Below are 14894 nucleotides of genomic sequence, written 5' to 3'. Positions count from 1 at the left end.
AGGGAAAACAGCCTAAGCTGGATATAGGCTACAGCAGTCGGCTTAATTAAATGGCGCAACAAGCAGCTCTCTTTTAACACAGACTTTTAAGAAGGGATGGATGTTTGCTTCAAGTGATAGGCCAGGTAAGTGAAATTAATTATGTTATCTTGCTGTATGTGTGTCGTTTTCTTTACGTTTTCTGACTAAAAGCAACCAAAAAGCCATTTTAAAGTGGTTAAGCAAATAATAATAATGATAATAACAATAATAATAATCAGCATTCGGCAGGGATCCCCAGACCAATACAATTAGTGTGCCTCCTCTATTTTAAAACCCACGAGCCGCCCCTGACTTCGCTACACCTATTTGTGGATTATACTGTATTGCAGTATGTTCTATGTAACATTGAAAGAGTGGCAGTGAAGGTTGTTGCTAGCTCTAGCTACTGTTACTTTCAGGTTGAATTAGATTCGGTTGATTATATTAAAGTTTATTTGGAACTTCTACCAGTTGTGCTATAAACTTACAATATTCATATTAAGAGGGAAATATCATTGTGCATTCAACTGTGAATTATGTGCATGTAAATATTTTAATTCTCAATTTGCTTTTTCTCACAGAGAATAAACTGAAATGGACCGTACGTCGGTATGTCAAACTTGATATGAACAGTTGCACATTAGAGTTTACATTTCAGCTTTTCTGTGTTTACATGTGTATCAAGTAAGGGATGATCAACGGCTAGCCGTGCATTAAAGGATTTTAAATGCACGACGTGGAGGCAAAGAACCGCCCGACGCGAAGAGGAGAGAGACAGACAGACAGATGGAATAATATTCAGATATTCAGACAGACCATGGAATAATGTAAATTAATAGACCATAAAGTCTACTGTGATCAGACCTTTATAAGAAATCTGTTTTCTGCCTCTTATCTGAGTAAAGCTTGTACTATTCATTTAATTGACGCTTCAGCTTAACATGACAGTATTATCAATATAATTTCATTTAAATAAACCAAAACAAGTTTTATTTACCTTGCATTGTTTCTTCTTTTCATTTAGATATTCGTGGTTGGAGGATGCTCATATTAACCAGTTAACCGTTAACCGGTAGCCTATTAGTTCACCTCACTCCACAACAAATCCTTTCAACTTAATAGTATTCAGAACAGAACATGAATGAAAAATATAACAAGCTGTACTGTTCGTGATGTGGACAAGTGAATCCTTATGTTCTGTTGTTTGCTGCTTTTCGCTCAAGTAAAATTCCCTGGAAAACAAATTGTATTATTTTTAACGGTCACAGACACTAATCCATTCTAATTTAATTTAATTCTAATTTAACATCATCTTTTCGGTTAACGGTTAATAATCGGTTAACGAGCGTCGGTTAGAAGAAACAACCAAAATGAACCTCCCTAGGACTGTGAAGAACTATCTCAGATCTCGTGATGGCCTGAATGTCAGCATTGCAGCTCAGAGTGGAAGCCATATTACAACACCTGTTCTCTCTAATAATAACATCACAGGCAATGTTCAGATCATACATAATGCACCTGGTATTTATTTTAGATTATTATATATGTAACTGTATATACTATATATAACATATCTAAATATATCATGAAAGAATCTGTAATCTTTTGCAGGTGTCACTGGGCATCTCCCAAACACCCAAAATGAGAGAACACAGACCTTAGGTACAGTAAATGATGAATGATGGATTTACTTGTCATTTCATAGAGACTTTGAATATTTTACCTGTTACATTATATGACCAGAAGTTTATGGAACACAGCACTTATTGTGCATGTGCTTGTTGAGCATTTAATTTCAAAACCATGGCCGTTGTTAGGTAGTTGGTTCTCCCTAACAGCTCCCACTCTTTTGAATCACTGTCCCCTACACTCTTAAAAATAAAGGTGCTTCACGATGCCATAGAAGAACCTTTTTGTCTAAATGGTTCCTTAAAGAACCTTTAACATCTGAAGAACCTTTCTGTTTCACAAAAGGTTCTTTATGGCAAAAGAAGGTTCTTCAGATTATAAAAAGGTAAGAAACAGATGGTTCTTTAAAGAACCTTTGACTGAATGGTTCTTTGTGGAACCAAAAAGGGTTCTTTTATGGCATCGCTTGAAGAACCTTTTGAAGCACCGTTATTTTTAAGAGTGTATATGTAGGAGAACGTGATGGTGTCCACATGCTTTTGACCATATATTGTGCCAGTAAATTCTGAAGAACTTCATTATTTGGTACAGAAACAGAAACAGGATTACAAAATCATTCTATTATTGTGAACATGCTAATCTTTTGGACATTTTATTTCTGCAGAAAGGAGATCAGTACTTCTCAAATATAAGGAGCTGATACGCAATGAGTACCAGTATGTGACAGAGTATAACTCTCTGCCCGGTGAGCATGTGCTGCTGTCTGATCGCTACATACAACCTCTGATTGTTCTGAAACCGAGAGCTCAGAAGGAGCTAGAAGAAGAGATCTCTGCCAGAGGAGAGACTTTCCAGCAGGTCCGCGATTCCAGAAGCTCTCAAGAATCCATCAGTCTGGACACTCTGTTCAACCCAGATAGCCGTAGAATCAATCCTAGTGCGGTTATATTGCAGGGAAACTCTGGGAATGGAAAATCCTTCACTGTGCAGAAAATGATGATGGATTGGGCATGTGATCTCTTCAGAACTAAATTTGATGTTGTTTTCCATGTAAAGTGTAAGGAAATTAGCCACATTTCTAGCAGAATGAGTTTGGTGGAGCTCCTGAGCTACAATAGCTTTTTAACATCAGATGAGATATCCACCATACTGCAGCGGTCACCAGAGCGTGTGCTCTTCCTCGTCGATGGATTCGATGAACTTAAATACACCGATGACATTTATCGCATGTTGCCACCCACAGATCAGTATCAGAGAGCCCCTCCTGAGGTCACTCTCTGCGCCCTGTTAAGGGGACGCATTCTGCGAGAGTCATGCCTTCTGGTCACCACCAGATCTACAGCTATTGACATCCTGAAGAACGTTCTGAAGCAACCTCGCAGTTTCACTGAGATTATTGGCTTCTCTGAGAAGGGGGTGGAGGAGTATTTCAAAAAGTTCTTCCAGAATGACAGACTATTCAGGAAAGGGTACGAGTATGTGAGAGCAAATGAAACTCTCCTCACAGCCTGCTCCATCCCTGTCATCTGTTGGATCATCTGCACAGTTATCCGAGAGAGGCTTAACGATGGTGCAGATGTAATGAGTGGACTGGAGACGACCACGTCCATATATGTTGACTTCCTGTGCACTCTTCTAGAGCATCACAGCCAGGGTTCGGGTCAGTCCGTTCCCACCCTGGTGAAGAGTCTGGGTCAGCTGGCAGAGAAAGGGATATTGGCACAGCAAGTCCTGTTTGATGAGAAGACCGTGTATGAAATGGTTTCTGACCCTGCTGGCAGTCCGTTCTTGTGCAAGTTCCTTTTTAAGAAAAGAATCCACCAGGAGACAATGTTCAGTTTCATGCATCTCAGCTTTCAGGAGTTCTTCACTGCTCTGTACTATCTCATGCTTGATGAATACGAGTCAAAAAAGAAACTCATGCAAATGGTTTCCATTCATAAGACAACAGTCAATGAAGAATATTCAGCACCACGTTTTGCAGCCGTAGTGCACTTCATTTTTGGTCTGTTGAATGAGGACGTAAGACGCACACTTTGGAAGAGACATGGTTTGTTAGTTCATTCAAACATACAAGACCATCTGAAGAAATGGATCTTTGAAGAGATGTCCAGTGCTGCTTCTGAGAGGACTTTGTTTTTTTTCCACTGTCTGTACGAGCTCCATGAAGCAAACTTTGTGAAAGAAGTTACAGAAGCCTGGCCATGTGTTTTTATATACTGTGTAGTTCTAAGAAAAATAGACTGTTGGGCCTTGGTGTACTGTGCTCAGTGCTGCCAGTGTATTAAAGAACTGTTTATCTCTCTCTGTGAATTAACATCCGAAGAGCTAACTATCATTCAGCCTGTACTCTACAAAGCTCTCTCAGTAAAGTAAGTGTGTCTCCTGTTACTCTGTCTGTTTTCCTTTTTAACAGTTTAACATTCCAACTGTAGGCCTATCCTAAAACTTCTAATTTCCTACGTTTAAATTTAAACTGCAATTATGCAGTTTATGCCTAAATTCAAATTTATAGGAATTGAATTAGAACACAGTGCTCCGTTCAAATCTGAATGATGCACAATCCTGAAGGAAACAACATGGCAATGCAACTGTTAGCCTTGAAGTTGCTCATTGCCAACAAACATACAGTATCTCCAAGCAACCAAACTGTGGAGAGCAAACAATGCTGTGCAAACTTCAGGAAATGACAGTGACCCTGTCTTAATTTCAAGATAAAGCTACATTTCTCAGCCTGTTTTATGAAATGTACATCAAAATGTATCATTTTGAAGTTTTTTGAGATCATGTTTGTCAGGATTTGCAGTTTTTACTTAATAATTAACTATATTATTATGTACTTCATTATTTTAAATGATTATTTACTTATCAAATAATTATTTTGGATTCTTGGTGTTAGATTTGTACAGTGATGTTTTGGAGTTTTTTATTTTATTTTATTGTAGGCTTGCTCAAAGTTTCTACAAATTATCGGATTCTGATTTGGGAGGCATGATGAATGTTTTCATGAGAGAACAGACCCTGAGCTCACAGAGGTAATGTTTTTAAGATAATGAGGACAAAAAAAAAATGAGGTAATTACCATTCATTCAGTCTTTTATGCTTTTATTTGCAGTGTTACCATCGATTGGGATGTTTCTGTTGAAAACTTTTATCTGGAAATCAGTGAAGAACTGTCCAGGTGAAGCAAAACATTTACCAAGCATGTACCTTAAACGGATTCATTATCATAATTTTTTATTTACCAGTTATATTAACCAGTTCAATTACCATGTTTCTTTACACATTGCTCAGTTTGACTAAAACTTCTATGCTTCTAGTGGCAACATCTACTGTATCTGACATGTACATTCGCCATGATCTAAAACCTGCAAAAATGGATCAAGATTGTACCAAAACACTCAGCTTTTGATTAGGAATTTTTGAAGCAAAATTAATATTCATGGCTACAAGGGCAACCAGTCAATCAATCAATTTTATTTACACAGTGCCTTTTACAATATAGATTTTATGATGTGTCTCTGTGGCTAAAGTTTATACTGTATTTGTCTTTCATTTAATTTTAGAATTGTAGTATCCAAAAGACCAACATCTGAACTGCAATTCAGCCTGTCTTTTCCACGATCAGACCTCGTCAGCGTTGACTGGATAGAATTTTCTACACTCCTAAAATCAGGCAAAAATATACTACTGTTTCTTCTACATTCTTTGTCTGTATGGAAGTTGGATCTGAATATGAGCAGCCTGACAAAGGCCTGGGCTAATTCAATCCTTTCCTTCACCTGGGACTGTCCCAGTCTAAGAGAAATCAGGTAAGAGAAAGTTCACGGCAAGTGTTATTCTGTGGATTTAGTCTTAAGTCTCAATTGCTGTATGTTTCTTCATGTAATCCAAGATTGATCCCAGTCTATTGAGTGTCCGATGCTGAGACTAGATTTTGCCTTTAAAAAATACTTTCAGCTGTACATTTGCCCTCATTTACACCATTGTAGTGATAGAAGTGTTCAAATAAATCAAAACTAAGTCAAATGCCATACCAAAATGTTGTATTTATACTGCAGCTTAAAAGCTGAATGGTTACAGGAGGAAGCAGAAAGTGTCTTGAAGAAGTCACGCCCAAGGCCCAACTGCACACTGAGTTTTCAAGGGTTTGTATTTTTTAATCAAAACACATTTCTCATTTTAAATCTCTGATCCTAATTAAGTGGGACAAAAATGGAAGCCATTGACCAAAACACTATAATATTTAATATTGCTAAAATCAATTATGTTGTAGCAGCATGACTGAAATTGTAACTTGTGTTGAAGAATTCTCTAGTTACTTTGTGTTTGCATGGTTTGTTACAAAGGTTCAGATGCAATAAATCATCTAAACAGTGCACAGACACAGACGGTTTGCCATTGTATAAGCTTGCAGAGCTTAGCTGCAACCAGCAGGTGAAGATTCATCTGAACAAACAGGGCTTTTTTGTTGAACCATTGCGAAGGTACTAGGGCATTTTAGTAATATATATAGTAATATAACAACAAACATTTTGTTGCTTTAAATGTACAATTTTCTATACGTGTATGGAATTTTTTTATTTGCATGTATTCGGTCATATTATATCCTGTTCGTGTTAGAAATATGAAAACAATCTGCTATTTAAATCATGAGACAGAAGGTCTTTCTCTGATGACAGTCTATCTTTTTAAGGCCTTTGTTTTGGAACTGATCTACAAACTGATACCCAGGAGTACGCTGGAGAGAGTCAGCTGGATGAGGATTCATCAAAGTCTCTCTTTTTTAAATTCATTTTATTCTTCTTTGGTTAACACGTACAAAAACTGGTGAAGGGGTGAATTTTCAAATGCATGTGATTTAATTTTGTTTTGATTTATCTTTGAATTATTAATGATTTAAATGAACGTGTAAGGTCCACCCAGTTGGCCCAACGAAGGTATGCAATGGTGGCTGAAGGTTTCCTCTGCGTTCTGTCTTTTTGGTGTGCAAAGTAATTTAATTTCAGTTAAACTCTAATCTAAATCAATTTTATTATGACCTCGAATTTATGTTGTCAATTGATCATTGGTCATTTGAATAATAATTTCTAGGCATTTGTTTATTCTATTTAACTCCTATTTTGATTGTACTCATTCATTCGGATTCTCATGTCACTCAAACAACAATGACCAAACAAACGACCGAAACCCCGAGAGACATTCAAGATGACTGTGGCGGCGAGGCTAGCACCGTGGCTAACAAGGCAGTGCTAGAGGGGATAGCTGCTCTCCAATCAAACTTTCAGTTAATTCGGAGATAGTTGAGGCTATGGACAAGAGACTAGACCAGTTCTTGACCTCCATTAGAGCAGAATTAACTGCTCTCAAAAAAGAGACTGATGTCACTACCTCGGCCATGAAAAGCACGATGGACGACCAAGCTAAAACAATGGCGGAGCTCGAACGTAGCGCAATTTTTACTTCGGATACGGTCTCCCAGCTACAAAAGGATGTTGAAAAGCTAACAAGCAGTGTCTCACAGCTCACTGAGAAATGTACGGACCTGGAAAGTCGCAGTAGAAGGCAAAACCTGTGCATTCTAAATATTAAAGAGGGCGAGGAGACTGGACGCAAGACCACGGACTTTATTGCACACCTGCTGAAGAACGCGCTCTCTTTGGAAACTTTACCTTTTATCGACCGCGCTCACAGATCTTTGAGAAAACGCTCCGACAACACGTCATATAAAGCTAACAAGCAGTGTCTCACAGCTCACTGAGAAATGTACGGACCTGGAAAGTCGCAGTAGAAGGCAAAACCTGTGCATTCTAAATATTAAAGAGGGCGAGGAGACTGGACGCAAGACCACGGACTTTATTGCACACCTGCTGAAGAACGCACTCTCTTTGGAAACTTTACCTTTTATCGACCGCACTCACAGATCTTTGAGAAAACGCTCCGACAACACGTCATATCCCCGGGCCTTCATTGTTAAGATGCACTACTTTAACGATTGGCAGGACATCATCCAAAAAGCGGCTCAGCTCAAGTCCATCATCTACAACGGAGAGAAACTTCTGATATTCCCTGATCTCCCAGCTGCCACACTGAAACAGCATGCCCGTTTTAACAGAGCTAAAGACCTACTTCGAGATCGTCCAGGGGTCCGCTTCGGATTTCTGTACCCAGCGAAGTTACGGGTCACACACAACGGAGAAGAAATATACTTCACGGATCCGGTAAAGGTGATCACATTCGCAGAGCAGCACTTTGGTGAGGGGAATGTGTCGACATCATAATCTCCTTATGGAACTTTATAAACCGGCTAGAATGGGTTGGAGCGCTGATCAGACAATTATAATTATGCGCCAAATTGTTATAATTTTTTCCTCTCGACGTGATTTGTATTATATGGAAGGTTTATACGCTTCGCAGCTCGAATTAGTAAAGACTGAGCTGCCTGTGTGTGCAGATGGACATCCATTACATCAATAGGAACTGTTCACTGAGCTCCTGCTAGTCAGCTAACACCAGGTGGGCTGTTTTTTACAGTCAAGTTTACTGTTTCTTGATAAAGACATCCATTACATCAATAGGAACTGTCCACTGAGCTCCTGTTAGTCAGCTAACACCAGGTGGGCTGTTTTTTACAGTCAAGTTTACTGTTTCTTGATAAAGACATCCATTACATCAATAGGAACTGTCCACTGAGCTCCTGCTAGTCAGCTAACACCAGGTGGACTGTTTTTTACAGTCAAGTTTACTGTTTCTTGATAAAATTCTGATTTGATGTTTAAGCAAGCCTGTGTTCTCATGTACGTTTCTGTTCTGTTTTCTCATTTTAATTCTGTTGTGATAAAGGATCGTGGGAAGGGATGTCTAATGGGGTACTGTCTGTGGGTGCGTTCTGCGGTGAGGGGAGGTAACCAACGCAATAACTGGGATGGCTGCTGCTCAGAGTAAGACACCTGACAGAGGGGTGGGAGCATTGACTTTTTCGTATTGGAACGTTAAAGGTCTAAACCATCCTGTTAAACGAAGTAACGTGTTGTCTCATCTCAAATTTATGAACACTGATATCATATTCTCACAAGAAACACTTTAAAAATGACTCTCATTCCAAGCTAAGAGCCAAGTGGATAGGTCAGTTTTTTTACTCTTCATTTTCAAGGCTCTGGGTACCGCTGTTTTAATAAGAAAAGGGGTTCCATTTAAACATAGAGCTACGATTGCAGATAAAGAGGGGCGATTCATCATAGTTGCTGGAGAAATATTTTCAACGCCTATAACATTAGTTAACATTTATGGACCGAATTTTGATGATCCACACTTTTTTCAAAATGTGTTTTCCCGGATTCCTGATATATCACTTACTAATTTAATTATAGGGGGGGATTTTAACTGTGTCCTGGACCCATATTTAGACAGATCCTCTGCTCAGCGTGCTCCCTCCTCTAAATCCAGGGACTTTCTTAACATGTACATTAAAAATTCTAATGTTGGTGATGTATGGAAGCTAGCCAATCCAACGGGGAGAGATTACTCCTTTCATTCACGGGTCCACAACGTTTATACTCGTATCGACTACTTTCTAGTTGATGTGAAGTTAATTCCCTTTATGTTCAATGCCACCTATCATATTATTTTAATCTCAGACCATAGTCCAATTCATTTGCACTAAAATGATCAGAAATTGCAACAATTCAACCATTGTGGCGGGCAGACCCCTATTTATTAAAGGACACAAAATTCTTTGAGTACTTGCGTATACAGCTAGAGTTATTTTTTTAAACTAACGATCAACCGAACACTTCATCTTCTCTTTTATGGGATACCTTTAAAGCATATTTACGGGGCTGTTTTATCTCTTTTAAGGGTGCAAAAAATAAACAAAATACAGCGGCTTTACAATCATTAGAAAGACAGCTTAGTAAATTAGACAACGAGAATGCTACAAAACCTTCTTTAGAACTGCACAAGAAAATATTAAATCTTAGATACCAATACAATCAGATTATATCTGAAAAGTATAAGCCACACAAACTATTATCTAGACAGCTACGAAAGCTGGAAAGTGACCGTACAATCCATTGAATCAAATCAAAATCCGGGACTTAGCTACAGAAATTCCAAGTAGGAGAGAAATTCATCACTTGGCTCAAAATTCTATATAAAAACCCTAGGGCACGTATACTCACAAATAGAATTTATCACCATCTTTTGCTTTATTTAGGGGTACCCTACAAGGTTGCCCACTTTCTCCCCTTCTTTTTGCCCTGGCCATTGAGCCTCTAGCGGAAACCATCCGCTCTGATGAAATGATTAATGGGCTCCGATTAGAACCAGATGAATGTACCCCATACAATCTTGGTGCTGTGATTCTTTCACCAACAAGCTGTAAAAAAGAAATCTACAGAAGCAGCCCTGTCATTAGTAGTGTTCTTCGTATTTGGAAACAAATTAGAACTCATTTTGGGGTGGAGACGTTCCCTTTACTAATTCCCATAGCTGACAACCCCTCTTTTATACCTTCATACTAGATAAAGGTTTTCAGCAATGGAGAGATGCAGGAATTCACACAGTAAGCGATCTGTTTCAAGATGGTACCTTTATTTCCTTTGAAAAAATTCAGGAAAAATACAAACTTCATAGAAGTAATTTTTTTTAGGTTCTTGCAAGTCAGGAACAGGTTCGCAACAATTAGCCCTTCATGTCTTGACACCTGCCTTGAGGACTATTTTGGTAAAGGGAAAATGATTTCCTGCATTTATAATAATCCCCAGGCCTCCCAATTACCTACTACATCTTCAATCAAAAGTTTATGGGAGGAAGAATTAGGGTCAGAAATTTCCAATGAGTTATGGGCGGATAGCTTGGAAGAGATTAATAGATGTTCTATAAACTCCAGACACTGCCTCATCCAGTTCAAAATCTTGCATAGACTACACTACTCTAACAAAATTATCTAGAATATTTCCAGGTGTTTCTCCAAAATTTGACAAATGCAGGACGGCTGATGCGACCCTGCTTCACAGTTATGCATTATGTCCCAGTCTTCAAAGCTTTTGGTGCAAGATTTTCGATGTCATCTCTGAAATTACTAAGCAACATATTGAGCGCGATGAGTTTTTAATCGTGTTTGGTGTTTCAAGACATGAGCTCTGTCTGTCCAAGTCTCAACTACGATTTCTTTCCTACGGACTTTTAACGGCCAAAAAGCTTATTTTAACATTCTGGGAAAATAAACTGTTACCTTCCAGCTGTGGCTTGACGAACTCACAAATACACTACATTTGGAGCGTATACGGCTCTGTCTAAGGAATAAGAGACTACATTTTAGTATTCCTCCCTATGTGGTGCGTATCAGGCAGACAGAGCGAGAGTGGGCGGGCGGTTGGGTGGGTAGGTGAATGGCTGGGCGGGTGGGTGGAGAGTTGTCCTGTTTTGTTTTAGGAATTTCTGTATAGTATGTTAGAAAATATGTGCATATGTCTGCATGTACAGTGTATACTTAGATGGCATGTGCATGTATAGGATTGTTAAGTTTATTGTGTATGCAGGTGTGTACATATGTATGTATATATAGTTAATAACTGCAGAAAGAATTATAACTTGGTTAGATTTTTGTTTGCATAAGGAAAATTCGGAGGAACTTTGATTTGAATTCTGTTAAGCTTATCTGTACTCTATATATTTCCCCAACAAAAAATTTTTAACAGTTTGTGTATGTGTGTTTGTGTGTGTCATGCAGTCTAGGTCACGTTCGATGGTACAGTCAAATTGCAAATTTTGTAGTAGATCGACTGAAGTGCCAGTACTTCAGACCTAACGATTTTGATCATGTTTCTTTTATTAGTGATACGTTGGGAAAACAGCGGGCCCTCTGGTTTGCCAACCATTCTAATAACAATCAGAAAATTTTAATCTTTTGAATTTAATGGCAGATTTGCTTCTGCGTTCAGAATTTTACATCATCGATTTGTGACGGTAGCCATGCATATTTATTATGTTTCCCATGAGTTGGTAGAGGGTTGTAAATATGTTATGTGTGTCTTTGTTAGACTATCATCATGGGATTAATTCTACTGTCCTATGTGTGTGAAGCTATGTGGTTCTGTTAGCGTGAAGATGGACAATAGATCTTAAGTGGAGTAACACGTGTGGAATCTAAGCCATCATTGTTTTTTATAATAGTGTTCAGCCTGGATAGTCTATATGAGGTAATGATGCAATGGTGGAGGTATGTGTTCTGTGCTCATGTCTGGGAGATGGGTGGAGTCTAATCTATGACAACCTGTGTTGCAACATTTAGTTCTGGTGCTACACCGGGAGGCTATGTAGATATTTGTGTAGTGATGTACAACTGTGAGGTGTGAATGGCCCCTTCAAGTGTCTTCGCACCCATCTCCCGCATTTCAGGTTATGTTCTAACAATTCCGCTGTCCTGGCTTGATGCAGGTGGGATCAGGCACCTTCCTGGTATCTGTCTTTCAAGGAATTGCAGTGGTCAACCTTTGACAGAAACAAATACAGAGAGAACCTCAGTTAATTTTGAAGTTTTCATCAGTTTCACGTTCATACAAGTGGAATTATGTTAACCACATCATTATCAGGTATCGTAATTTTAAAGGGTTAGTTCACCCAAAAATGAAAATTAGACTGTGTTTTACTTACCCTCGAAGCATCCTAGGTGTATATGACTTTCTTCTTTCAGACGAATCCAGTCGGAGTTATATTAAAAATTGTCCTGGCTATTCCAAGCTCTATCATTGCAGTCAGCGGGTGTTGCAGTTGAACAGTCCACAAGTCGTCAAATAAAGCGCGTGCATTCGTGATAAAACGTGCCTCACACGGCTCCGGGGGGTGAATAAAGGCCTCCTGTAGTGAATGCATGCGTTTTTGTAAGAAAAATATCCATATTTACAAACGTAATAAACACTTTTCTCTCACTTCCGGTATCTGTCATGCGCGGAAGCCATTCAGCGTTGCGTGATTAGTGACGAATGCAAATTTTTAATATAACTCTGACTGGATTCGGGCCGGGGATGCCATTTTGTCCCATTCGCTTGAGAGAGGAGATCCCATCTCAGCGGAACGGGCCAAGGGACTGCTATCAACAGCTGAGTTAGCTCTGATAGCCACAGCTGGTTCATCCAAAGGGGGGCCACCAGGAGAACCTTGTGTTTTTGTTCCCTTACTCGCCTGATTACCTGTGGGGGAAAAGCATAAAGAAAGAGGTTGGGCCAAATCGTGGGCCAACGCATCCAACCTGAGTTGGAGGCGTCTGTTGTGACAACTGTCCTTCTGCAAACCATCCCCATGGCCATGCCCTGTTCCATCCAGCGGGAGTTCTTCCAGGGGGCCAAGGCTGTTACACAGGCCTGACTCACCCTGATCTGCAGGTGTCCGTGACTCCACGCATGGGATGGAACCCGTGGTTTCAACCAGCGCTGAAGCAGACCCAACTGAATCCCAGGCACACCAGGTGGCTGAGGAGGAGGGTCCTGTGTGATATTAATTCTGCCTTTGACTGGGCCAGAACGAGCCAGTCGTCGAGGTAGTTGAGAATGCGGATTCACATCTGTCTCAGAGGAGAGAGAGCCGTGTCCATGCACTTCGTAAATGTGTGGGGGGCCAGAAAGTATGCATCCAGCGAAAAGAACCAGTCTCCTGAGCGAATTCGCGCAAGGATTTGTTTCAGCATAGTCATCCTGAACCACCTTTTCATGAGGGTGTGATTCAGGTAGAGCAGTCAGCCCCCGTGCGCGCAGCCTCAGCGTGGGCGTGGCCCAGACATGTCCAATTTGAAGAGGAGTTTTGATGATCTTTATGTGTAAACACTCTGGCAGATCAAAACTGCTGCGCGCATTCTCTCAAATCCGCTCGTAGGGGCGAGGCCGTCTTCATTGAAGAAGGTGAGCCGCGAGCAAAGCAGAGCGAGACATGAACTCTCGTAGTAAGAGCGGATTGAGCCGCTCGACAATGAGGGGCGCCGATCCCCACGTGTAAACACACTGGCAGATCAAAGAGCTGCGTGGAGAGTTATGAACGCGGGGGCTTTGCCAGCATTAAATCACTCAAGCCTGATCGTTCATACTTGCGAGTTTGTCATTTCTACCCCCGAGTAACTGGGAGGAGAGAAACACAAGAGCGGGGGAGGCGGGGCTCAGCGACACACACACAAATGCGAAGCTGCCAGCGTTTTGCTTTGCTCTGCCTAGGAGGATTAAGCTGCTCGTGAAATGAGGAGCGCTGATTCTCACGTGTAACACACACTGGCAGATTAAGCACGCCTGATGTGTGTCGGCATGAAATTGCTCTGCCTGATCGCTCAACCCGCGAGCTCGCCGTTGCTTCCTCCAAGGTAACTGGGAGGAGAGGTGTCAGCATGAAATTGCTCTACCTGATCGCTCAACCCGTGAGCTCGCCGTTGCTTCCTCCGAGGTAACTGGGAGGAGAGAAACATGAGAGCGGGGAGGCGGGGCCGCCTTCCGCGAACGAACAGGGGCAGACTGCTTTCGTGGTAAAAGCAACCTGCGTCTGTGAGCACAGTCATAGTGACACACATCAGCTCACTGCCCTTCTGCGGCGGATCCGAGTGCAACGGGGAGAGAGAGCACGCAGGCACAGTGCCGGCATGAGATCTGTCAACCCGGTTGGTTATTCCCTGACTCCACTGTTTCCCTCTCTGAGGCTCGCTGAGTGAGGAGAAACGGGAGAGCGGGGCTGCCTTCAGTGAAGGCGGTCACACACAATTCGAAGCTGCCAGTGGCAGCATCTGCTCCGATCTACTTAGGAGGATAGAGCCGCTCGATGTAAAGTGGGACGCTGATCCTTACGTGTGAGACACGGATCGAAGCGCAGCGGGGACAGCGAGTACGCAGGCTCTGTGTCGGCGTGAGATCGCTCAGACCCTTTTGCTTAGTTCCCAGGCTTCGCCGTTTCTCTCTCCGATGCTTGCTGAGAGAGGAGAAACGGGAGAGCGGGGCTGCCTTCATTGAAAGGCAGTCCGCGAGTGGAGAAGAGCGAGACTCATGCTCTGAGGGAGCATTCTGTCTCAGTAAGCGCGCAGCTCACTGCCCTTCTGTGGCGGATCCGAGTGCAACGGGGAGAGAGAGCACGCAGGCACAGTGCCGGCATGAGATCGGTCAACCCGGTTGCTTATTCCCTGACTCCACTGTTTCCCTCTCCGAGGCTCGCTGAGAGAGGAGAAACGGGAGAGCGGGGCTGCCTTCAGTGAAGGCGGTCCGCGAGTGGAGAAG

The 14894-nt window shown here is 41.4% G+C and overlaps 2 protein-coding genes across 2 annotated transcripts; both read left to right on the top strand.

Moving 5' to 3' along the window:
- The first annotated feature begins 1391 nt into the window (after nt 1-1391).
- On the top strand, nt 1392-4835 carry LOC107757782 (NACHT, LRR and PYD domains-containing protein 3-like). The gene is made up of 5 exons (XM_016575358.1): nt 1392-1542; nt 1633-1683; nt 2315-4022; nt 4596-4685; nt 4766-4835. Exons 1-5 carry the CDS (start codon nt 1392-1394, stop codon nt 4833-4835), a joined length of 2070 nt encoding a protein of 689 aa, XP_016430844.1.
- A 1926-nt stretch (nt 4836-6761) lies between these two features.
- Nucleotides 6762-8373, top strand: LOC107757813 (uncharacterized). Its single transcript, XM_016575397.1, has 2 exons — nt 6762-7185; nt 7415-8373. The coding sequence occupies exons 1-2, from the start codon at nt 6962-6964 to the stop codon at nt 7929-7931; spliced, it is 741 nt and encodes a 246-aa protein (XP_016430883.1). The 5' UTR covers nt 6762-6961; the 3' UTR covers nt 7932-8373.
- The last annotated feature ends 6521 nt before the right edge of the window (nt 8374-14894 follow it).

Source organism: Sinocyclocheilus rhinocerous, unplaced genomic scaffold, assembly GCF_001515625.1.
Source record: "Sinocyclocheilus rhinocerous isolate Xijiao unplaced genomic scaffold, SAMN03320098_v1.1 scaffold112, whole genome shotgun sequence".
Classification (NCBI taxonomy): Eukaryota; Metazoa; Chordata; class Actinopteri; order Cypriniformes; family Cyprinidae; genus Sinocyclocheilus; species Sinocyclocheilus rhinocerous.
The sequence above is the reverse complement of the archived record's forward strand: the minus strand, read 5'-3'. Positions and strand labels throughout refer to the sequence as shown.